At 36.2% G+C, this 25,234-nt stretch overlaps 1 protein-coding gene across 3 annotated transcripts in view; it reads left to right on the forward strand.

The window, feature by feature from the left end:
• LOC110448376 (neuron navigator 3-like) overlaps positions 1-25,234 on the forward strand; it is a 479,162-nt gene that overhangs the window by 343,911 nt on the left and 110,017 nt on the right. Inside the window, exons 1-3 of one of the 3 annotated variants that reach the window (XM_021494573.1) lie at positions 3,496-3,936; positions 7,524-9,876; positions 12,999-13,058. In XM_021494573.1, coding sequence (XP_021350248.1) covers positions 3,924-3,936; positions 7,524-9,876; positions 12,999-13,058 — 2,426 coding nt within the window. In that variant the 5' untranslated portion in view covers positions 3,496-3,923. Of the gene's footprint in view, positions 1-3,495; positions 3,937-7,523; positions 9,877-12,998; positions 13,059-25,234 lie in introns of those variants that run through there. The other 2 variants (XM_021494571.1, XM_021494572.1) reach the window with 2 other exon arrangements.

A 25,234-nucleotide genomic window follows, 5' to 3' on the forward strand; every position in this document is an offset into this window, starting at 1 on the left:
TTCAAAGGTTGGAATAGCTTTATAAAATTTCAGGGGTGAATGAGTTTAAACTGCAATAGGTATGGGTGGGCTTTTTAACAGACATGGGCTTATTTCTGGATAACTAACAGTATCAGACAAAATATTGTTGTTGCTTTTGAAATACTTGCATATACATGTATATCAATGCGTACAAATATAATTTGGATCTTGTTTTTAAGTCAATAAATAAATCACTATGTGATGGTTTTGACTGGAAACTATCATGTTATGAGATGATAATGATGACAGATTTCGTTACAAGCTTGTTGATATGTGTTCGGCCTTGTTAAGATTTTCAGGCGTATGTAATAATGATGCAGTATATTGTGTGATTCAGATAAATGATGTAAAAAATTCTGATATTGTCGAGGTAATCATTACAACTGACAGACACCACTAATAAATAATCGTATAACAAGAACAGAAGCCATTATGAATTTCCTGTTGCATCACGAAAAATACTGAGAAATGCCCCGGGAAACCGAAGGCTTTGAACGGTTCGGATATTACCCTACTAGGAAACTGTTATTGATCGTATGTAATTATGTGATATATACGAACACCCTAGTAAGCCATTCAGTATTTCCTCGTGCTGAAATCCGCTGACATTTACAGTAATGTAAAATTGTGTACGGAAAGCTGGTTAATATTTTATGACGAAATTGTTGTTCTTTCCATCCACCTTACATTGTCACGCTTTTAGGTAGCGATATTAAAAATTACTAAACTGCTTAACGCAACAAAACACTCGTTCCTGTTATCTTTATGATGCAATGCGAAACTTCTTCGAGATTCGACAAAGGGAGATAATTACATTTTCGTTGATATGTATAACAGCTTGCTGTCATAAATCAACTTAAGCTCTAACTCTGATTCAATATCCTATAAACCAATGTCACCTTCAGTCCGTCGGTAGAATTTCATTGTGAACATACTTACTGAACTGGTGTAGTGATCAATTGTTTTTAAACATCTTCAAAGACCTTGATTTTTTTTAAACTTTAAACCTATGGTTGAATAACTTCTGGTAAAGATTTCATTTGGGAGACAATACACATTTTTAAAACTTTAAATAATTGGGTTGATCTTTGAATTTTTCTAGGACACATGTGATCAAAAGGTCCAGGAGGAATTTTCTTTTCTAACGAAGTCTTCTCATACCTCTAAATGGATAAAATAATGTAACTTATATTAACAACACTCAGCGCATTAATATTTAACTCTTTGACTGGCATGCTGTCATCGAAAACTGAATGGAAATTAACTCATTAACCCCTGAAGACACATTTGAACTCTTCCAATTCAAAGGTTTGAATATTCAGGGTTGAATCAGTTAAAAGATCGATGTTTTTTGGATTCAAAACGGTCATCTTCAGGCAGAAAAGATCATTTGACTTTTGTAAATGATGAAAAAAGTTTTGAAAAAGAAAAATGATTTCATTAAGTTGACAAAACCATATAACCTAGCTTTGCATTTAGCTGTGTATTACTTGATAGGCTTAATGAAATATAATTGTAAAAAAATATTAATTTAAATTAACCAAACTGTGAAAGTTTAGATTGAAATATACATAAAGTTCTGGGATTAATAAAGATCTCACAATCAGATGGAAAAAAAATATTGTTTTTGTAAAGTAATACTGTTTTAAATGACACTATTAAAAAATAATGTATCTTGGAGAAATGTATATACAAAACAAAATAGTTCTGAGTGCGACATTTAACCTTAGAATACCACTGTTTAACCACATCTGGGGTATGTTTACTTGTACTGTCGTGCTTGTACCACTGAATTGATACCTATCTGTGACTTATGTTACCTGGACAAATTCAAAACTTTACCGTGACTCAACTGGAAAACAGATAAGATGTATACACTTCCTTCCTGTAGAGGAAAACCCAGTCGAGATTTTAATCTTTAGAAACTTTTGAGATTTGTTTTTGTATTCCCCCCACTGTTATGATACAGGTATACCAGATCATTAGGTAGATTATAAATGTAGATTGAACGAGATGCATCATACATGTAAATCAAAGACAGGTGTGGTTACCTGTCATTATCTAAAACACCTGTAACTTACACCTGCTCGTTAGACTACCCCGTGATATGTCTAAATCCCAAGGACAAACTCTTGAATCATGCATCTTTAAATCCTTCCTAATGCTAAACATGTTAAAAAAAAACAGATCTGGTGAAGTTATGTCTAAAATTTAAGCTGCAGTGCATGTATATGCAGATGTATTTTTGGGAAATACAATTATCCTTCTTAAAGTAGGTGTAATGATTTCAATTTCAATCTGCAGTCAACAAAATGAATTTCCTGTGTCCAGGTTCTGAATTATGTTAACTCATTCACCCCTGAAGTTTCATAATGAACTATTCCAACCTTTGAATTGGAAGAGTTCAAATGTGTCTTCAGGGTTGAATGAGTTAATATTTATCAATTGCAATAGTTCAATTTTGTTTTTATTTTGTTTAACGGCCCTTCGACCATGTGTGTCATTTAGGGCCTTATAGTTCAATTATGATGTGTGATAAATTTGAATGTAAAGTAATACCATCTAGAGCTACTAGTCTACCATTGTTTGAACCTCAGTTGGATTTTAGCCGTTGGTTGATTCCCAGTGTTAAGAGAAACTTATATTGGCTATTTGAATCATCTTGTATTGTTATATGTTTTTTTCTGGGGGAAACCCTTAGTAAAAATATTGCTTGTCTTTGTGACATTTTTGGTTATGCTATTTAAACAAAAATAAAATAAAAGAACTTTATGAGAGATACCTTCAGATGTTGCTGCTATTTTTTTGGGGGAAAAAAATAATTCATTCAAATTTGTTATTCAAATCTTGATCCATTAACAAATGCACGCTTGAAATTACTTCCTCTGAATGAAGATGGTGTGAAGACCATTATGGTGTTCAAATTCAAATACCATCAAATTTAAATTACCATTTAAAATACTAAATTGTTTCCTGCAAATTTATATATTGCCCTTATAAAGTTTTCGAAATGTCTAAGTCAGTGTTTATTTACACGAAATGTTTTTTATTATAATGACAGACTTTGGTCCCAATTTTTTCTTTAAAAGTTTATTTTCTTTGTTGAAATGAATGCATTAAATCAGATTAAAATTGAGTAATTCAGCACCACTTTTTTTTTCTTTTACCCATAATGGGATTCAGAAGTTTAACTTGGCAGATGAAATGTGCTGGAATTTCGGGTGCATGGGTGAGAAATTGAATACCTAGAGAATATGAGGTGTGACCAGAGGTGTATTTGTGGTTGCCTTTGACAAACGAGAAAGACGTTCAAGGTGACTGTCTTGTAACATTGAAAGGTATCATATCACCTGTCTCGTAAGTCGTTTGTCAGGAGAGTTCGGACTGTCGCCCATTGATGTGGTAGCGGGACCTAAATTTGTGAATTTACATTCAGACATAACTTTGTCCAGATGGGTGATCTGTAGGTTGGACCGAGATTGTCCTGTAAATCTCCGTGACTGTTACAAAGTATGACCGACTGTCTCATTTGACCGTAGTGACCTAGACATGTATTAATCTACTTTTCATTCACTTGGCCTATGAGTCGAGAAGCATGAAATTCAAATTTAAAAAACCGGGGACAACTTGACTTGTATCGAGAGATAGTAAAATGAAAGTTTGAAAGTCAGATAACAGGATTAAACTTGAAGCTGTTGTGTATTTTAAACATCGGGAGTCCTGATGAATTTGAACCGAGGAACAGGATGAGATTTCAAGGATTTAAGCAGACGACAAACGGTCTATGCATGATGAACTTTCCGGTTGTGGTATATCATGGCGACACATATTTGAGTGCATTACTCTAGTGGTTTAATCAGCACAGAAAATACATTTGTTTATAAACCATTATACAACAGACCATGGCCACTGTCGGTAAGACTTCCATCATGTAATTTTCCATCTCACTTTATGTATAAATCTTCTGCAATATTCTTTTTCAAATTGTCGTAAATCGTTGATTTTAATTTAGTATTATCTTTTTAGTGTCTGTAATTCACCTGGACAACTTGCGTTATAATTTCAAATTTTAGGATGTTGTAAATATGTTTGATTTTGATTTTGATTAATATAATAATGAAATGTTTTCCGGTAAGAATCTGTTATAAATTTTCGAGATGATTTCATTTCACATTATGTATGTATGACAAGGCAAAAGTTGTAGAAAGTGAAAGTAGACAGTAAATGTGACAGACAGCCAGGTGATCTGGTGAATACATAATAATCAGTGTCAGCCGAGGGAAATAGGGACAGTGTTAAAATAGAGCCCTGAGGTATGCAGCAGGTTTTTGTCCAATAAATCTGTCACGCATTTATTACTGGCCAGCATGGATAAGGAAGACATTTTATAGGGATGTTTTTGTTTGGAATTGAAATTAACTATTGTTCAGGTCTCGGAAAGAAATACACATCATATATAATAGCATTCATTAATTATCATTAAATGAAATTATATTAATTTCTTAAAACTTGTAACTTCAGAACCGTTTAGTTGTAATCAGCATTGAAGTCTTTGTGATTTCCTTGTCCTTCTGAATAATTGGAAAGATCACATTTTGATGATAGGTAGTTCTGAAAATAACCTTTTTTCTTCAGAGTGAATTGGTTTTCTTTTAGATAGTTGCCAGGGTTAAGTCAAAGTTCCAGAAGGTGTTGCACAGTTATTTGTTTAACTAGCTCTGTGTAGTTTTGTCACAATCCGTTAACGATGTCATCAGCTCCATATATATATATATCACAATTTAATGAGAACGGCTTAGCTGTTTTTTGTTAGCAAACCACAATATATATCATGAGCATGGGAATAAAAAGTGTTGTGGCTTTTTTAGGAAGTGATTCAACACTAGCGAGTTGGCCCAAATGAATTATTTGTGAGTAACGATTGTTGGTATTTCGCATACATAAAATTACACGCATCCCCGCACCAAATGAGAGACTCACGGCTAGCAGGACTGTGGTGAAATAAATTCATCATTGTTTCCTAGCTTTATACTGTACAGTATTGTAATCACATGTAAATAATGTCAAATTCTCGGTACTTGGGTGTAGCGAACTACACATACACCATGGCTATAAGCTGTTTTATAAAAAAAAAAAAAAAATACACTAAGGTACAAAGTGGATACTGTGTTTGTCAGTCTGGTTTTAAAGTACACACATTCTAAGTTCCTAGTTTCTAAATAGCAGTTGAGTTCATTTTCCACTTGAGTGAGTTTTTATTAGATCTCGGATGCTGATACAATTGTTGGTGTTTGATATACTAAACCATGGTCTGCCGTCTGGCCCAGATTTTCAAAGCATGATTAGCTTAACAGTTAATTAACAAACATTACGATTTTTTTTTTTTAAATACAATATGAAAACAACGTAAGGTTTTTTGATTTTGTGTCTTTGGAGGGGATTTCAAATCCTTATACATGAAGTTTTAATTATTAATTCCAATTTTGTTTTCTCATTTGAAAATATATCGGATGAATGCTTAAATTCACCCTCAAGCTAACAATGGGCTTTAAACAACGATGCTATTGTGTAACGTCTTCTACTGTCACTGATTCTGAACTTAACGTGTCAAATGTAGATCTTAGTTAAATGCTGCATCACCTATTTCAAGTCTGCAAAGCAATATGTGTGTTTTCCTGTTTGTTTGGATAATTAATACCAAATTTTATAATATAATAACGAATAATGAACTTAAAACTGTGATACTATGTTTTTGAAATCTGGAAATATTATGATATGTAAAGTTTACAATATATCTGTGCATCACAATATTGTATTAATTTTAGCATGATTTGGCATTCCGTTATTATATCATTTTTGAGAGGTTTATGACTTTTCAAGTTTTTGTGTAGCATTGTTGCAAAAATTGTATATATATGATAATTCAGACACCTGTTGAAGTAGATAAGATTTGATAATGGATGTCAGAGATATTTACATTGACTTCAGTTACAATTCTTTAGTATCAAGATTGTACCCTAATAAACTACCCTACTGAGCGGATTATATATGTGGCCTCATGTTGATAAAATTCAGTACCATAATTACCCAAAAGAAGCGTCCGTTCTCCGTTAAGTGACTCTCTAATCTTTCGTTATATTTAGCCGCATTTCAGCTACGTGTTGATTTGTATGCAAAGTTTGAGAGAGACTAACTTGTATCTATACATGTTGAAACTAAATGGCTTGATATAATCACTTATCCTGTAGGGAAGAGATACACTATTTGTACAAAAAAAGAAAACTAACAATGCTTGGAGTCATTCATGATGATAACAGTGTACACAATGAAATTGTTCAGTGCATGATCAGCTTAACCATTCCCGAATGTAAACAAATCTAGCTTGTTTAGGATGGTAAGATAGATTGCTGATTTAATTATATGCTAACATAAATACAGGAAATATGATTTAAAGTATGTGGAGGTCGTATAAAAGCAGTGCCCAGTAGAATTTTTTTTTTAACTGTTTAGCTGGCGAATCTGTAGGTCTTTGAAAAAATCATTTAATGATGCGATTATTTCTGTTAGAACTTATAAAATATTGGAGAAGATAGAATGCATAAATTATTGAGTAGATAGATGTTTTTTGGACTACTTTCATTGGTAACTAGAGCCTAATGATTTTGTGGTTTTCTCATGTTAGTGGGAATAGAAATGATAATTTTAAGGTTAACAGGCTTGAATGATTGTCAAACAAATTATACAAGGATGGGTTCTTTACATCAAGGATACTTAATAGAAAATAATTGGTACATTCCGTGGACAGAAAAAATAAAATTGCGTTTATGCTGGAGCGAGAGGTTTTGTTCCGTTAGCATGTATATATACAGTAATAAAAGTTAGGAGACTCAGAATTTTCATAAATACATGTTAGTAAATGGGTGTGTTTTCATTGTTGGAAAGAATTCGCTGTGGAAAAGGGGGCATGTAGTGTATTTGTAAAATCTAGACAGAAATATGTTTAATACAGTACCGGAGGGTTAGAAACAGACTTACCCATTGTATGACTGACTTTCTGCAGGTAAGGAACCTCATATTTTAAGAAATGGACCTATTTTTATCTATTCATCAATTTTTGTCCTGTTTTACCTTTGTGTTAAAACAAACTCATCATTATGTGCTGTTTTCAATGGGATTTAGTGTTCGTGTTACTCCTGAAGATGATTGTGTTACGGAGCAACAGAAAAACGGTGTCAGTTGAATATTGGGACTTAATATTAAATATGATTTTCTAGAATCTTCATTTCAAACCTGTATAATTGAAAGACTAGCGTTCTTTATCATTCCTCTGAAATGGTTGGAATACTGACAAAAGTGAAAAATAAATCAAAATAAATGCTGTGGAAATGAAACATTTTTCCTATTACAGGTGTGTGTGATTTTAGTTATCAGTGATTCTCGTAACATTCTGTTAAGCAATGTTTTTTAAATCCCCCCTTTTTTTTTTTTTTTGGTCATTTCAGGTTCAACATACCTCAACACAAAAAACAACAACCCTGCTTCCTCGAGGGCGACCTCCCCGGCCACAGGTGCAGGTGGGTCTGGGATCCCCACTCCAGGGGGAAGGTCTCTGGTGAGTCCCCGTGGACAGGACAAGCAGCCACGGGCGGTCAGCTCGGGGAGCACGACCTCCACAAGCTCGACCGCTTCCAACAAAAGTACCTCCCACAAGGCCAGTGTCGCCAACAAAAACTCTATGTTGGACAAATTCAAATTTTTCAATTCCAAAGACAAAAGTAAAAGTAAGGGCGGTGTGCCCAAAAGTACGTCAAAGAGTAGCACGACAAGTACGAGTTCGTGTAGTGATCGAAGCGACGTCAGATCGACGACAAGCTCCGCGCGGAGCTCAAGTTCTACAGACCCCGGGGCTAGTAGTAGTACACCTTCTAATGACTCAGAACCACAAAGTCCCAAGCTCCCACCCAAAACAGGCAAATCCCTGGTGAAAGGGTTTGCGGGTCGCCGGGAGCTCGGTGGAGTTGGTACAGATGAGGTAGGGGCTAAATTGAGTAATCAAAGCCCCTCCGTTCCTCCTGTACCTCCTTCACACAGCTCACAGTCACATTCTTCCAGTAAAAAGGTCAGCGGAAAGTCGGACCGCCGTGAAACCAGATCGGCACAGGCTAGTCCTACACAGGGTAAGAAGGGTGCAACCAAGATAGGCAGCTTGATACCAAAGTCTTCATCGGGAAAATCATCGTCAAAATCATCGCCATCGAATGGTCCCACCAGCTCCCAGATTCCTACGCCCGCAAGTAGCATTCCTAAACCATCGACATCATTGGGCAAGTCTAGTAAATCTACCAAGGAGGAGAAGTCAAAACTACAAAGCAGGAGTCAGCATTCATCGCCATCGTCATCGTCCGCCACGTCATCATTGCCTCAAAAATCTCATCATGCCACTTCCTCTCCGAAATCTATGCAATACCAGTCTCAGGCTCAGCAGCCTTCCAACAGTATTAACCATTCAAAAGGCTCGTCACATCAACCAGAGGGGGGCAGTGACCAATCAAAGGTGAGCTCTCAGGAACCATCAGCGGATGACAAAATGCAGCATAGATCTAGATACACAGAAATTGAATACTCGGATGGAAGGATTGAACGAGTAGGTGACGGCCATTTTGCTAAGCCGAACAATTTATTAGTGTCCCCGAAAGTAAGTGGTGGCCATTTCCAGGGCAGTGATAGGACTCAGGAAGTGGGGGTTTCCGGGCAACAAAATATGATTCCTTCATCTCAGACGGTTAATGTGGTGAAGCCGACATGTTCGGTGGCTACCACTGCAACAACAGTGATGACCAAGTCTGACGGCAACACCCAGACTTCGTTATCTGTGTTAAATCGTGCAACACCTCCGCCACTCCCAAAAACAGAACCTCCACAGAAAAGCCACGCGAAGGACAAGGAATACAAGATATCGGGAAGCCAGAGTGGGTCGGGTCACTCCACCCCAGTGTCTGTGTCGGGGAGTGACTCCACCCCCTCTAGTCAGAGTGGCCCAAGTGGTACAGGCTCATCCTCCAGTGAAAGTGTGATATGCAATAAGTCGCTAAATGTGGACGATTTCTCGGGGTCGGAAAAAAGCAGTTCCAGTGCAACAAACTCTCCTAGGCTCGGAATGAAAGTGATACATTCTCAGTTACAAAGACCCGCTAATAACGTGGCCATCGTTCAACCCCGTCACGGGGAAAAGATTGAAACAACTTTTGATACTGAAATTCGAACAGAAACTGTGAATAAGGATAGCGACACATCTAAAAATAACCTTCGGGAAACGACATTTTCTGAAAAGTCGGAAAAAGATCCGACATTTGTGGATGATTCTGGTGAAGCAATGGATATTAAACCAATGCAGCCAATCATGAGAGCAATGCCTTATGGGTCGTCGGGATATTTACGTGGGTATGGGACGCCTGGGTCACCAGCTTCAGGAAAGATCTTCCATAACCCGGGTTACGCCACACCCACTACCGCGTATTATGCCCGGACGAGCAGTTTGGGTATCAATCGGCCACTCATAGGTGACCCCAATAAATATTACTCTGGATCTATTAAACGGACCCAGTCAACGGGCCAGAATAGTTCTATTGACACAGACTATAGCTCTGACTACGATACTTATGATTATGTGTCGGGGTACATGTCAGACGGCGACATTCTCAAGGGCAACAAAATGGGTGATGACATGACAAGTGGGTACCTGTCCGAGGGCGGAGCCTCACTGTATGCGCGACGACTTCAGCAGCGTTTCCGTGAGGGCATGCAGGCTGTCAAGGAATGCATGCAGAAAAGTACAGGGCTCATGGACGATGACAGGTAAGTGAAAGGAGAATTTGTTTTAAAGGTTGTGATCTTCACCTGTTTTTCACTCTATTTCTTTGATACAGTTCCAAATCTGATACTTTTATTTTCTGAGCACAAAAACTTTCATTGATTATATTTGTTTAAAAAAATATTGATGTCTTTATTACACTGGGGTTTGAAATCACTCTTAACCTTCTTCCAAACGTTTGCACAGTTGTCTTTCTTTGTTGGCCCCAGAACGTGAATCAACTCACGAGCGTAAGATTGTGGTTACGTCCATGTGTTGTAATAATATGAATTTCAACAAATAAGGGGAGACAACTTTGCCAGACTTAGTCAATATTTTATGTCTCTTCAATACTGCAACCACCAGAAAATAGCTGAAGATATTGATTGAGGGGAGATAACTCCTTCAGGCCTACTAAAAACTCAATGTAGACACCATAAGGGTATTTTTTTTTCGTTCCTCATTAGATTGGTTGAAGTTCCATAATATTACCCTCTGTGCATAATTGATGCAAGCCAGGAATTAAACAGACAAGAAATTTAAGGAATGTTGAAGGTGATTAGTGAAGAGCTACAGATATAATTAATGTAATTACAAACCAAACATCTGGACTGAATCATGGTATACGCGAAGACAGCCATGTTTTATATTATTTGTGGATGTAAAAGATCACTTTTATAGAGCTCGGCAAACTTAAACAGATATAGAATCCGACAATTTCCTCTTATGAAATTTTATTGATTTCTCACATGGTAATTCAGTCGGAACCATTTTTTTTTAAACGAACTCAAGCCACAAAAAGTCTGCCCCACGATTTCTAATTACAGTTTTGGCGTGTTCGTACATGCGAACTGCGTTAATTTTTCATGGCTGACTTCCAAGACGATCTAAACAGATCTGCATTTGAATCGGTCGATTTTCAAAGACTTGCCGTATTCCTGCCATTAACAACTGAAGCTGTGTGTGTGCATTGTCGGGGAAGAAGTGGACGCCATCTGAAGAAAACAATACAAATGTTTTCACGTGGTGAATCACTCGTGCAAAATTAGTCATCTCGCCGAGAGAGGAGAAAAAATCACGCTAACCTAGTTGATCTATGCCAACCATTTGTGTTGTATTACCTCGAGATCCATACTCGCAACAATTTTCACATTTATTTCAATAAGTTATAATTGAAAAAGACAGTGCCTATCTCCACAAAGCAAACAAGAGTTCCTTTTATTTTTACTGGTATCACATTTGACCAATTACTTCTCGTAAAGGGAAGAAAATTCTGTGTACTTTCGTGATGGGAAAAGCAAATCGTTAATTGCATTTTGTGTAAAAGATAATAAGTGCAAATGTCAATGCCATTATCTTGTTTATTTTAGCTTAGGATGAAATTAAGCTATTAGTTGAAATTCTAGCAGTGAGTAAATAAATGTTCATTCAGAATTGTAACCATGACAATTGCTGGTTGCTAGGTAACAATTCTTTTTGGGAATACAATTTTTTTGAAGGTCCGTTAAAAAAATCCAAAGGGTAAGTTAGTTGTTTATTGGATGAGGACAGTTTAAATCCACAGAAAAAAACATTCCATTTTTTTTGATTTTTTTTTTGAGAAAACAAATGCATACATTTTAAAGGAGTTTAAAACCCTCACATGAAAATTTCCAGTTTAATTGGAGATTAATTCCAGATGTATATATATCTATTTTGAAATTTTAAGCTTAAATCCTTTTTTAATTGCAATAGACTTAATACTTACTGGAGATGTGTACTTCTGTTGTAAAACAATATCTGAAATATCTCTTGTCTTTTTTTGTCTTTTTTCTCATAAAAAATCTACAGGCCTACAATTCGTCTACTTGAAACAATAAAGTGAAAGAGAGAAAAACAAGATGAGAATTAAAATACTCTCGAAATGAAAACAAATCACTGGCAAAGGTATTAAGTTTAACATTTTACTGCCTTTTCACATCTGTGTCTTAGCTATGCAGGTATATACCTTAGGTGTTAATTTCAAGGTGGTCGTATATACCTGAAAGAGAGTGCTTCTGATTAAACATGGCCCGTTAGAAAAAGTGAACTGCTTTTATACTGGGCGGGTGGTAGATTTTAATTCTGACAACAGGATAGTTAACATGAATACAATCAATAACAGCTTCCGGAGCATTTTGCAATGAACACCTCTGTGCTCACAATTTTTCTGAGCGTGCATGCCGGCGCATGGAAACATAAGGTTATCAACATATAGCTTGCACCACTGTACTGCAGTCACAAGCAAATCAATCACTCGCATGACCCAGATTTTTCTATTTAAACAATGCAGGTGTTTTACAAGGAGATAATATAATGCTAGAATCGAGATATAAAAAGGCGTTTTTTTTTTTTTTTTTTAAGTTTGTCATTTTAAGCAATGATTGTATTAAAAAAAATACGTTTTGTTTTCAAACTGTGAAATTTTTACTGAAATAAATCATATTTGAAGATGCCATGTGGATTTTCAACTGATTTACGTAGCTTTGTATCGGTAGTTGAATGGGAAATTTCCAAAGTTAAACCAACACTTGTTCTACCATACTGTTAAACCTACATGTAATATTCACCTCCAGTCGAGGGCTTGTCAAAATAGAAAGCTCCAGTTTAAACGATACACTGAGACCAAAGTAACATTTTTGAATAATTACATTAATTTCCTAATTGATCCAAACGAAATGTAATTTCCAATATTTTGATATCCCATGATATTTCATTCGACCTCAGTGATTGGGTTTCCGTGGGAGTATTATTTTCAAATAAATCTGTTGATTAAAATTAGATAGCCCTTAGATTGATCCCTGGCGAGAATCGGTTTTCAAGAAATGGGAAAGCTCTCACAGATTCGTCCAATCAAATTTGTATGTAAAATATGGAGATGTTGTAATCAATGGCAAATCAAATAGACATATAAAATTTCAAGATGCAAAGATTTCATAATTATCTTTTTTTTTAAATTATCCAATTTATTTCCAAAAATTAATTTTAACATATTGGTTTTAGTTTTTTTTTCTTCAAATGGAGTTGGTGCAGGAATAATTGTATTCCAAGTTATTCAAATTAAAAGTCAAATTACCTTTTTCAAATTATTTTCATTTTTCATTTGCAGAAGGCGTTTGCGACAGGATCACTATAGATTAAGCACACCTAAGCGTGCGCGTTATGTTCGGTTTGTACTTTCTATTTCGGGTATTCTGACATTCTCATTTATTTTATTTTTCCGAAATGGTGTTGGAATTTTCAATGGTTTCTTTTGGTGATGGTGTGACCGTGAACAGGGGCAAATATTGAAGGGAAATAACTCTAGCTTGAATACCTCTTTCCGTAATTCCCTTTTAAAATATTTACAGAAATCTTTTCTAAATAAATTAAATTTCAAATTTATTTAAAAAATGATCATGGAAAAAATATGTTCATACAATGCTAACGATCTACAATTTAACTACCGTTAAAATTCTATGTCAATTTAACAGACAATATCGATTCTGTCCGTTATTGCTGCCCCTGATGGTATGTACATTTCGTTTCCTTTATCATTGCTAGGATATTCAAGACATGCTTTTGGAGAATCTTTGAACATTTGTATTGTCAGCTTCAGTGCAGAGCTGATGTGATAAGCAATCCTATTAGGTACTGGTTTAAAAAACCCTGAAGGCAGCCGTTCCATTTGTGAATGGTAGCCTCTTCAATTCACCTAATGGATTTTTTTTTACAAATTAGAGAGGGAGAGAAATACAAATGAGATAATACAGATTATAACCATTTAAAATCATTAACAGACTGAAGAAATTTTAGTGTTCGGATGTCTGAGATAAAAGAAGAGTTTTTTTCTTAACCCTTCCTCCGAAGATTGGCATAAGAGTGCGCGTCACCTTCAGCTGTGGCGCAATGCTCCATCATATGTCGCCAGGAGTATCACTTGTTTTTTAATCTCGAATCCCCGCAGAAAACTAGTTTTACGGGTCTCTCACCATGAACGCTGACAATTCTTCACTTCAAGAAATTCGTTGGAGATCTTGAATCACAATTCATTTAGAATTCTTTGCCAAGTGGATTTTTTACTAAAAAATTTTTGTTAGATTAACAACAAATTCTGTTTTGAACATGATGATTTGATGGAATTTTGTATTAATACATTTTTGGAAGAAAAATTTGTCAAGAAAAATTTGAAAGACATCAATTTTGAAAACTTTTTAAAATAGGATGCATCAAGAACCTGAGTTAACTCATTCACCCCTGACATTTCATAATGAACTATTCTTACCTTTGAGTTGGAAGAGTTCAAATGTGTATTCAGGGGTGAATGAGTTAAGAGACCAACCTTTTCTGTTAGTCAACTGGTACGCAAAGACAGGTCCTTACAACGTATCTCTTTAAACATGAGAACCATCAAAGACATGTCCTTACAATGTATCTCTTTAAACATGAGAACCATCAAAGACAGGTCCTTACAACGTATCTCTTTAAACATGAGAACCATCAAAGACAGGTCCTTACAACATATCTCTTTAAACATGAGAACCATCAAAGACAGGTCCTTAAAATGTATCTCTTTAAAACATCAGATCCATCAAAGACAGGGTCTCATATTAGCTGACAGATAATGCACCAGAAGCTGTATTAAAAAACACCCCAGTCAGTTGTAAGTGGTCCTACATGACAGGTTTTCTAAATTTTCCTGATAAAACATCAACCCTGTATCAGAAGACCACCTTCCCTGTCAGTTGCAAGAGGTCCTACAAGGCAGGTGGTCCTCCACAACAGGTTATACGTGTGCAGTGCATGATCTTACAAAGCTGGCCTATTATAAAGGTTCTATCACAAACATGGTGGCCATCTTGATGGTAAAGGTCCAATAAATAGGCTGGTCCATTACATTTAGGTGGTCCATCTCAAAGACGGTCTGTGAATCTCAAGAAAGTAACAGTTACTATCAATGTTAACAAAAAACAACACAAATTTACAAGATTACAAGGACCCAGTTGGCCATCATTATCGGCCCTGCCACATCAATGAGCTTTATGATACTGAAGTGGGTAGAAAATAAGTTTGGTGGCTATTACTATAGTCCCATAGTAACTGTTGTAACTAATGACGGCAGAGGCTGTGAGGGTATATATATACTGGAGATCTGTAAGCCAGCCGAGATACTAATGGCCATATAACAGTATCATACAGTCCCGCACTATTTATAGAACATTATTTTGGTGCTGTCGAGGAATCAATGGTAGATTTCCTCCACCGATAGATGAGTTTTAATTTTCCTCATTTTACACCGCGGTTAAGTGTGCCAAAAACTCCAGGCGGGGTTATCTGTCGGGAGATAGGTATCTGCAGGTTGGATGTCTATTACATTAGCAGCGAAAAAAAGTGGCAGAATATTGTTCTAGTTCACAGTGTATAAAGACATGTAAACAAAAGATGTTTATAAGAAAGCGTATGGTATTGTGTGTTCGTTTTGCATAGACATCTGGATTTATAATACATGCAGGCATCATATAGCAGATTTTTGTAAAGGTAGGTGAAGTTTGGACTGCATGCCTCTTATACTTTTCAGTGCCGGTGGGATTTAAATTTTGTTTCAGAGTCGAAGACAGTTCAACAAGTGTAAATTAGTACGTAATTTATATCAAAACGAAGATAATCACAGCAGGAATGGTGTTATTGTAATGGTGTTATTGGTGTTATTGTAATGGTGTTATTGTAATGGTGTTTTGAATTTTATATGATTAATGAGTCGAAATAATAACTTCAATGTTTCTTCAGAGACCTTTCAGGGGAGATAACTAAAACGAAATATTTTTGTAGAAAGAAGGTCTTTGTAGACAGAAGATTACTTAAGAAACCTATTAGTTAATGAATTATACATTGATTATCTGTAAGGCAGGTTTGGTTTCAAACCTGCTGTGATAATATTTAGATATAAAGATCCCTTTACCCATGTCCAAAACTGCAACTATGACATGGAAATTGTTTTTTTTTTCCCCAGCATGACTATAGCTTTAATTCATCATTCCTGAAGAGAAAACCATACCTTGCTGGACATTTATAGTAAAACAATAGAGATGAAATAAACAAACAGAAATATATTTAAGATAGTGTTCTAAGTAAGGAAAATACGAAGGTGCAAGACCAGGATTTGAACCCTGGTCCTCAGATCAGCCACCTGGTCAACAGAAGTATCCTGGCCCAGTAGCACTACAGTTATATCTAAAATAAAGGAGGGAAAGATTTCTGTAAGTACATTGGAATACTGCAGTGTTTTGATGGGATGGGCTTCCAAAAGATATATGCTACCATACTGTGACATATATTTACTTCATACAAATATTCCTACAGTAGATTTAAGGCTGTATGCTATCTTCTTGTGACAGGCACCTCCATTAGGAAAGAGTTCAATAGCAAAGAAACTTTCCAATGACTTTTTAGACTTGGGTAATTGATGGCAAATTTGAATGTAACGCAGAAAACATACATGGAAAATGCTCCAAGAATATAGATTTGTCAGATAATGCAGATTAAACAGTATCGTTCAATTCACTGATCACACGCATAATGTGTTCAGGAGAATACACTGAAGCAGTCAGGACCATATCTCTGCGGGCTAATCTGAAATATGTACAGAAAATTGAAAACCAGTTGTTAAAGAGAGTAGATGTTTATGTTACAAAACGGCAGGTGGTTAAACATCTACCAAACAGCAGACTGTCTGATCATCTTTATATCGCTCAATATGTCTGGCCCCTAGGTGTGGGTCAGATTGATCTATAATTAGCCATTCAGCCTCAGCTCGACTTTAAAGACACTGGTAACAGTCAAGTTAATAGATCTTCAGCTCAGGAGAGCTCTTTTAGAGGGAGATAAATCTTCGCAGTATTCTTTTAATTAGTTTCTCCAATTTCAGTAGAACACCTCTCAAGATGATTGGCGTATTGGAATTAGTCCGTTCTCGTTATTGTCGATGAACTATTTTTCAGGAAAGCTCACAATGGAATATCGGGCGGGAAGCGATGTCGGAGATCGCGTCTCTCTGTGTGTAGATGTATTAGACCTTGGTAATATCATTATCTGGCTCTTTAAGGACATTTTGGGAAGACTGGGTTTTTTTCCGGTAACATCACTGTCTCCTCCTTGAAACCATCAATTCTACTATCAGCTGTGCGATTCTGTGATAAGGAATTTCTAGTATTGATGTTTGAACACGACTTGCTGCCTTTCACAAGAGACAACTTGTTATTTAAGCCCAGCATTCCTCTGTTCCAATTAAAAATAACAAGGAAAAATAGTTCTGGAAAGCTGCATCAAGATTGACCTAACATTTACCAAAGGTGCAAGTACAAATGATTAAGGCATATTTAATTTGCTACTTGAAAATTATTTTACAAAATTTGTGATTTTTTTTATTATTTATTGTGAACCAAGTTTCCACTAATCCTTTAATCTAACTATCCAGCCAGTTTTTTAAGAGATTTTCAATTTTTTATTCATTTTTTTTCCCCATTAAGCTATTTGTCTCAAAACTCAGCCACTTTTACTTCAAACGAAGGTGGCTGGATTGTCAAATTGGAGAGATCAAGAGAGGTTACTCCAATAGGGAGAGCTTCCAATGGTCTGTCCATTAGGAAGGGTAACCATGGAGAGACAGGTAGCAGTAAACCATGGTTGCACCATTCAGGAAAAATGACCATGGTCTCTGTATCAAGTAGATGTTACCATGGAAAATCAGCTAGGGGTTTCCATGATGGGTACAAAGTTAACTCATCCACCCTTGAAAATTCATAATGAACTCTTCCAACCTTTGAAATGGAAGAGTTCAAATGTGTGTTCAGGGGTGAATGAGTAATTAGTTTCTGTGTCTGAGGGAGGTAGTCGTGGAGTGTTGGATGGGATATCCCGATCACGGTTTAGTATTCCTGATGTTCCTGGTGGTTACAAGTTGTGGAATGTTGATTTTGGTATGCAGTCACAACAGGTCCTGATTGGGTGGTGTAAACTAATCACCCATCCTCCCATTGTCTATTATATTATTGGTATACATAGACATTGTATAATCCCCCCCCCCCAATATTTACTTACATTACAAGTAGACTTAACGAGCTAAGCCAAATCACCAACCGCTAGCTGCAATTACTGGTACACTCCATTAACAAGAAGATCTAGGTAGGTGTTGCTTTGAAGGACTCATCAATTTATTTGATCAATTTAGAAGTCAACAACAGAATTGAGGTCTCCTAAATATGCATAAAGGAATTAAAAAAAAAAAAATTTCAAACAGTTGACATTTCATTCGAGTTGTGAATTCAGTTGAGCCCTACCATACATGCCTCACTGAACTTTTGGTTTACGTGAAATTACATTTACGATGTAATTTTTTGCCCGAGAGGAATCACCTACCCCAATATACGTTGTGGTGGTAATCTTTCCAATATTATTTGAAATATGAAATAAAATTTACAGATATTCTTTTAAGAATTTCTTCAGTTACATTTGGAATCCAGAGTTGCTGGTTATAATGATACTGTTACGCCCATGTTTGGTTATTCTTTGTGACACTTGCGAAACTGTTACGCGTTTTATTATGCAAGTTTAATTTTGCTGCACGAGACGCCTTTGGGATCTAGCAATCTTGTTACAAGGTAAAGACGACGTGTTGAAAGATTTGCGTAAATCCAAACCGACATATCACCATATAGGACAGAAGATATTGAATTAAATTGTCGGCTTCCTAGCATTTACGGCCTCAGAACACCAACACGATTAGGTGATACCTTTGGACTGGAAATGCAGACATTAAGAGATTGTCATGAACTGTTAGCATTATAGAAGATCTGTTCAGGTTAATTAATGCCTCAAGTCTTGGATGTGTTTGAAATTGCTGATGTATATATATATAACTACTTATCACATAGTGTCTGAACAGAAGGGATGGTATATCAAAGTTATCCATTTCAGCCGAGCGAGCAAATTGCATGTAGATATTTTAAATACTAATTAATAAAAAATGTGGTGTGTTAATTGGCCTAAGTTTAACTCCTAAATACAAATCAAAGTACACTGTTTTGTTTGGATATTTGGAGTACATAAAAGCTCAATAGTGGTAATTTAGCAGTACCTTTGGTAGTTTATAATGGCCAAAACTTGTTTATGGTCCAAAATCTGTAGTAAATTTTCGGAGTTATTGCCCTTGATTAGTTTTGCTAATTAGGTCCACTCAATCTTCTGCACAAATTAACAGTTCTGCCAGGTGTTTGAATCCACAACCGAATTAGAATCCTATCTCAGTTGTCGCATTCATCAAATTACTCTCTTAATTTATCTCGCTCATTACCCGTTTTATTGAATTATCTCCCCTTGGTTATATCCACTATTGAATATTATCTCCCCTTTGGGAACATACAAATTAAGCCTGTACATCACGGTGTAAAATGACTCACAAAAACTGTATTTTTTTACGCTAATGATACTTAATTTGAGATTTGGTGGTTGGGTTTTTTCGTCGGCTCAAAGATTTCCACTGAGACATTGTCGGAGGGATTTACATGCCTACTAGCATAACATTATGGCTATTTCTTGCAAAGTGATGTAATGATAACTCAACAGCCTAAATTCTGAACACATCTTAAAGCCATCTGGCCATATGGCCGAGGTGTGAAAGTGTTCCACCTTCATAAAAGGAGAAGTGGCCTGATGCAGCATGTGGGTTTGGGGGAGGGCGTGACGAGGAATGATCATCTCAAATTTGTTTTACACCAAGCGTGTTATCAAAACAGAGTGTTACAGGTTTCAATTTCAAGTGGAATTGTCCATGAATGTTGTTAATGTTTTTAGGTAGTATGTTTTTCAATGTTTGCTTTGAAAGCTGTGATATATGTTGATATGTGTTATTGAATCTGTGTATTAAGAAGCTATTGAATCTGAAAAATTAATTCAAACTGATTATGTTCATCACATATTTGTCAAAGGCGTCATATCCATTAACTGATTTCACCCCTGAAATTTCATAATGAACTATTCCAACCTTTGAATTGGAAGAGTTCAATTGTGTCTTTAGGGGTGGATGAGTTAAAAAATATATATTCTTACAGCCACAGGGGACAGAGTATTACGAAAATTCGAAAGTGAATATGGTATCCCAAATATTTGAACACAAATATCTAATTGAAATCAAAATACAAATTACTCTGTTGGCTATATTTAGTAATATTTCATTAAAAAACACAAAACCATCTGTTTGGGATGGATTGAAAGAACACATTCTTCACACGTTGGTTTCTTAGTACAGAACCACCACTCACAGAGTTTGAAGGACAGAAAACGTGTAATTACCATAGGAAATGGATGTTTTTAGTTTTGGAGGAAACGGTGCATTAGACTACCTTGATGCCCTTGCTTCTTTGTCATTTACGTCGCCTCTTGTATTGATTATGATGGAATTTCCATATTACCGTCGTTGATCCCTAATTTCACACCACGCCAACCCATTCCTTTGTTCTCCGTGCCGGCATTTCGGGCGGAATCATCGTAACAAGTCTCTGACAGTGGTGAGAGTAATTTCGTTAAGACAATCCGCACTAATTATTTTTCATTGCTTCTCAAGAGTGAGGCTTGACATATTTAGAAAAGACATTTTTCTTCTGCGAGATTAGGATTCGAAACATTTGGGGTGTGAGTAATGTTTTTTTTTTAAATTTACACTAATTCCCCCCCCCCCCCCCCCCCCCAATCTATTATTCAGTTTGACCCTGTCTGCCAAACCTCGGCGATCTTAATGTGTTGTCGAATTTTCATTGAAGGTATTGTGGGAAATGTCTTGAAACATTGTAATTTTCTTAATTCTGCTTGAAAGATTATGTCATAATTCACAATGTATGTAGATGTAATTGTACTTTTATATTATTTGAGAACTGCACTCATGAAAACTCGTGTTGTTTTTTTAGTTACACAGGGTTAAACCATTTGTTACCACATTGCAACGTACTGGGGGAGCATCCTGTAATGGTCTACGTGTAAAGAATCCACACCTGGTACCCAAATATCTTTGTTTCAGTGACTTTTATACTTCTAGAAAATAAAAGTCTTGAGTTAATTGTTTGGATCGGTGATGCACTTTGGTGAACAAGTGAAATTGATAATTAGCCTGATGTTTTTCGTTCCATTCCCTGACCCTAGGTAAGGCGTTATTATTGTTTTGAACGGAAGTAGTTAAAGCATGTCGATACGAAATTGTAGATATTCTAAGTGCTGTAATCGTATACTTAAACCAACCCCACTTCACAGGCCAAGTACGGGCTGTAAACTCCTTTCTACAAGACAGAATATGAGTCGTAGGGGGTCTGAGCTTTTCCGTTTAGATTGTGAAATTGTGTTTCCATCATGACATCACACATTAAAGTTGATATTTGACAACCGCAGCAGTGTTAGGCTACAACTTATATGTTTTTATTAAACAAATTGAGATATCATGTATACCAAGTAATATGAGATATATATACATACATGAGGGAAAAGGTAAGAACTCCATACACTGAGTATGCTGGACTCAAACCCAGGTGCTTAGTGAATGTGTCCTGCTCCATAATATTTTATCACTAAAATTGCGTTGCGAAAACTTTTTTCGATGAGATAGTAAAAACATGTTTACTACGCGGAATTGGCGCTGCTCCATTTGCTCGCTTGTTTCCTCCACAGATAGGTGTAAACAGCAGATGAACGGTTCTGTCTGCTTTTAATTGACTGTAGGAAGAAGCAAATTATCTAAATGACGAGATGCCAGTTGATGGGGGTTCATTCTTTACCCCGGAGAAGATATTCGACTTGCATACGGAATTAATTAATATCGGGTGTCTGAATTTTGTAAGAGTAGACAAAAAAGGTTGAGGTGGCAAGATTGCGGAGCTTGTTTTGAGAATGTTTGAAGGATTTTGAGAATGGCAGCAGGCGCTAGCATCATGTCTTAAGTACAGAACAGTGGAACAGTTAAAGTCTGGCTTGGGACCTACACATCTACTGGAATGTGTGTTAACGATAATTGTCAGCCGATGAAACATGAAGTGCAATGTTTAGGGGTGTGTGCCACATATTGGCCTCTTCACAGGAGAGTTCCGCTCACAATTATTAAGGACATTAACTTCTAGACGTGTTATAGGAAATCTAATCTCTTTTATAGGAGACTTCTCTATAGTGCATTACTTTTAAATCACCCAAAAAAAATATTTTAAAAAATTCCCTTGATATTACATGATAATATATTCAGAAATGACATTGAATAAAATTTGATAGAAAAGAGTGTCCTGCTCAACCCTTTTTCCAAGTTTTGAGATTTCAGTATGACAGCACTTTAGAAATTGTTCAGTGACCTGATTTTGATAATACAACTTTGCTCAGTTCCAAGTAAAAGGACAAAAAAAATCCAAGCAAACAAACAAATGATTAGTGTTCCTGGGGTCGTGTTATTAGTAAGGATATTTTGTTTAGACTTTTATATACCACTTGTATTTTCTCTATGTTTAGATTGGCATGAGAAATTTCTTTCCACTTCTTGTACATGAGATATATGCATGTGTACTGTAAGACACAGGATCCCTTATATTGTATTTATAAACCCTGTAGTACATATATGTTCCTCTGTAATCAAAAGGCAGTGTAAATATAGGCCCAAGTGACCTAGTTTACCAGCTGGGCACACTGGGACCACACTTGTTGGAAACTGCACTTAGAGTAACCCCTATGGTAGTCATGACTACACAAAACCTGCATCTTCTCACCTCAATCTGTAACACCCTATCACCATGGCGATCAGCAGCCACTTCATTCAGGTATCCAAGCAAACACACTCTAACACAGCAGTAAACAGCACTGGTCTTTGCAAGTTATCCAATCAGTCGCCATGGTTACTAATACACAGCCACACTCAGCCTCACTTGAATGTTTACATTGGAACCAGTTGCAGTCATCTAAATCAAGCTTCTGGTGGATTGTGATGTGACCTTGGAAAGACAGATCAGAGATCAGAAGTTCAAGATGTAGACATCAAAGAAAGATTATATTGGACTTTGTTATAAGTGGTAGCAGGATATCTGGGTGTTATTGAAGGGAAATTGGGGATTATATGTAAAACTTCTGGTCTTTTGTTTATGTTTATCTTCTGGACAAGAAACTGAGAGGGAGATTAGTACATAGCTATGAAAGTGCTATGAAAAATAGAAAACTGTGTTCAGTTTGTGTATTTTTCATCTTGGTATTCAAAAAATATGCCAAAGTGGGAAGATAACTAAACAATGTGTTGTTAAAAAACAGGATGTAGTTTGTGTATCTTTCTCAGCATAGGAAACAATAAACTAATTGAGGTAATAGACAAATACACTTTTGAAGTAGCAACCAAATAAAAAAAAAAAGCATTTTATCGTAAATTTTGTTTATTCTATACTTACAAAAGTAGAAAGATCCATAAAACTGTGTTGGTGCTGATAACTATTATGAAATCACAAAGGTTATTGTATGTTATTGTATACTTGTAGAGCTAACACATGTTTTTCATTTACAATTTGTTGTTATCTATTCCAACAATAAAGCACAACAAAATGGATGTAATATAAAATGTTATAAACCATTTTAAAAACGACCACACAACATGCATAATGGGATGGAAAAAAATCCATAATTCTTCTGAGCTCCTTAATGTGTGCGAGAAAGTTAGTATATAATGCTTTTATGAATGGAAAAAACTGCTGCATTTTTTTATGTGTGTGTGTATTGTTACTGATATTGCTTGGTAAAAGTTGATATATGGTACTTTATGATATAATTCTCTGAAGAGTTTGTCGTTTCTCCATGAGGTTGGAGATTGTGGATTTCAAAGCCTTGTATAATACCACACTAACTTCCTGTGAGAGGCTCTTGTTTCCCTGAGGGGCTGGCAATGGTGGCGGACATGTTTGACTCGTGTCTGTGATGTGTGGCGTTCTCTGTTACTTCAAACAATCCTACGAGGCCTGTCCTCCATGTAGACACATGCTGTAACAGTTGACTTGATAGGCCAGCTTCGTAACATTCCCTATCATCGCTCGTTATCTTCATCGTAGAATGTGTGTGCTACAACTTGTACCCTTTAGTGCAGGCAGGCAGTGGAAATCTTCTTTATTGGAGCTTGTTTTGGTATGCATATATACAGTAGGACCTGTCCTGACTGACACCTTTATTGAAAGAATACCTGTTTAAAGTGAACAAACTGCACATGACAACCTGTCAAAAACAGACATCGCTGAAAGAAAATCCTGTCTTTACAAATGTTTGTATTGAGGGAATAGCATGAAATATACATAAAATAACTGTTTAATGGATTGGACCCCTGAACATCCTGGTTTTAATGTATTCTTGTCTTGATTTGTGTGCATGCATGGTCACTGGTTTATGATGTGAGGTGATCTGGTATTGTTTTGACTGATAGAGGGAAATGTTGTCAGCCCACCTCTGACACTTTCCAATATAGCAATGAAACCTGTCTAATTAGATGCTGAGGGTCCAAATAAATTGGTTTAGAAGCTATATGTCGGATATGATAGGGTGTCGGGAGTATTCAGGGGTCAGATTAGACAGATCTGCTGTATAGTGTTTTCGTCAATCATGAACACTCTGGATTGTACTGCATAGCCAGAACTTATCAAACAGTGCTTTTGCCGAAAATCTTTCAAAAATAGTTAATTTTTTCTTGTAGAAATATTCACTTCATATTGCGAAATAAAAAATAAGTTTTGACATAGAATCGACCAACTTTGGAGTCATATAACATCTTATTGTATTAAAACTTGTTTTCTTGTTAACTCATTCACCCCTACATATTTAAACTGAACTTGCCCAGTCATTGATTTGGTAAGGTTCAAATGTGACTTTAGGGGTGAATGGGCTAATAAATGTCATCGTTACTGTTATTGGAAAAAGTCACTCAATCTTTACCTCTCAAAAACATTCTTTTTATGTTTTGTGGATTTTAATCAACCTTTAGATGAACAATACTAACGTTCACAACTTTATTTTAGGAAGAAAATTTTTGCTTTCGAAATTCCTTAAAGTTTTGGCATAATGCTTTTAAGCCTGGACACTCACAACTGTAAAGGAACCTCAACAGTGCACTAAAGAGGGTTATAGAAGATGTGGTGATTTGGCAGGCCGCTCAGTCTACTATAGAGATGTACAGTGGGAAAGGTTTCAGATCAGTTCCCCAATCAGTCGACTAGATCTGTCAGGATTTCACAGAGAGTGAGAGGGATAGATAGCTTGGTCTGATGATGTACCAGCTTAGTGGGAGGGGGTGAGGGGACATCAGCAGGAGGGGGTGGGGGGACATCA

This window comes from Mizuhopecten yessoensis, unplaced genomic scaffold (assembly GCF_002113885.1).
Source record: "Mizuhopecten yessoensis strain PY_sf001 unplaced genomic scaffold, ASM211388v2 scaffold4025, whole genome shotgun sequence".
Classification (NCBI taxonomy): Eukaryota; Metazoa; Mollusca; class Bivalvia; order Pectinida; family Pectinidae; genus Mizuhopecten; species Mizuhopecten yessoensis.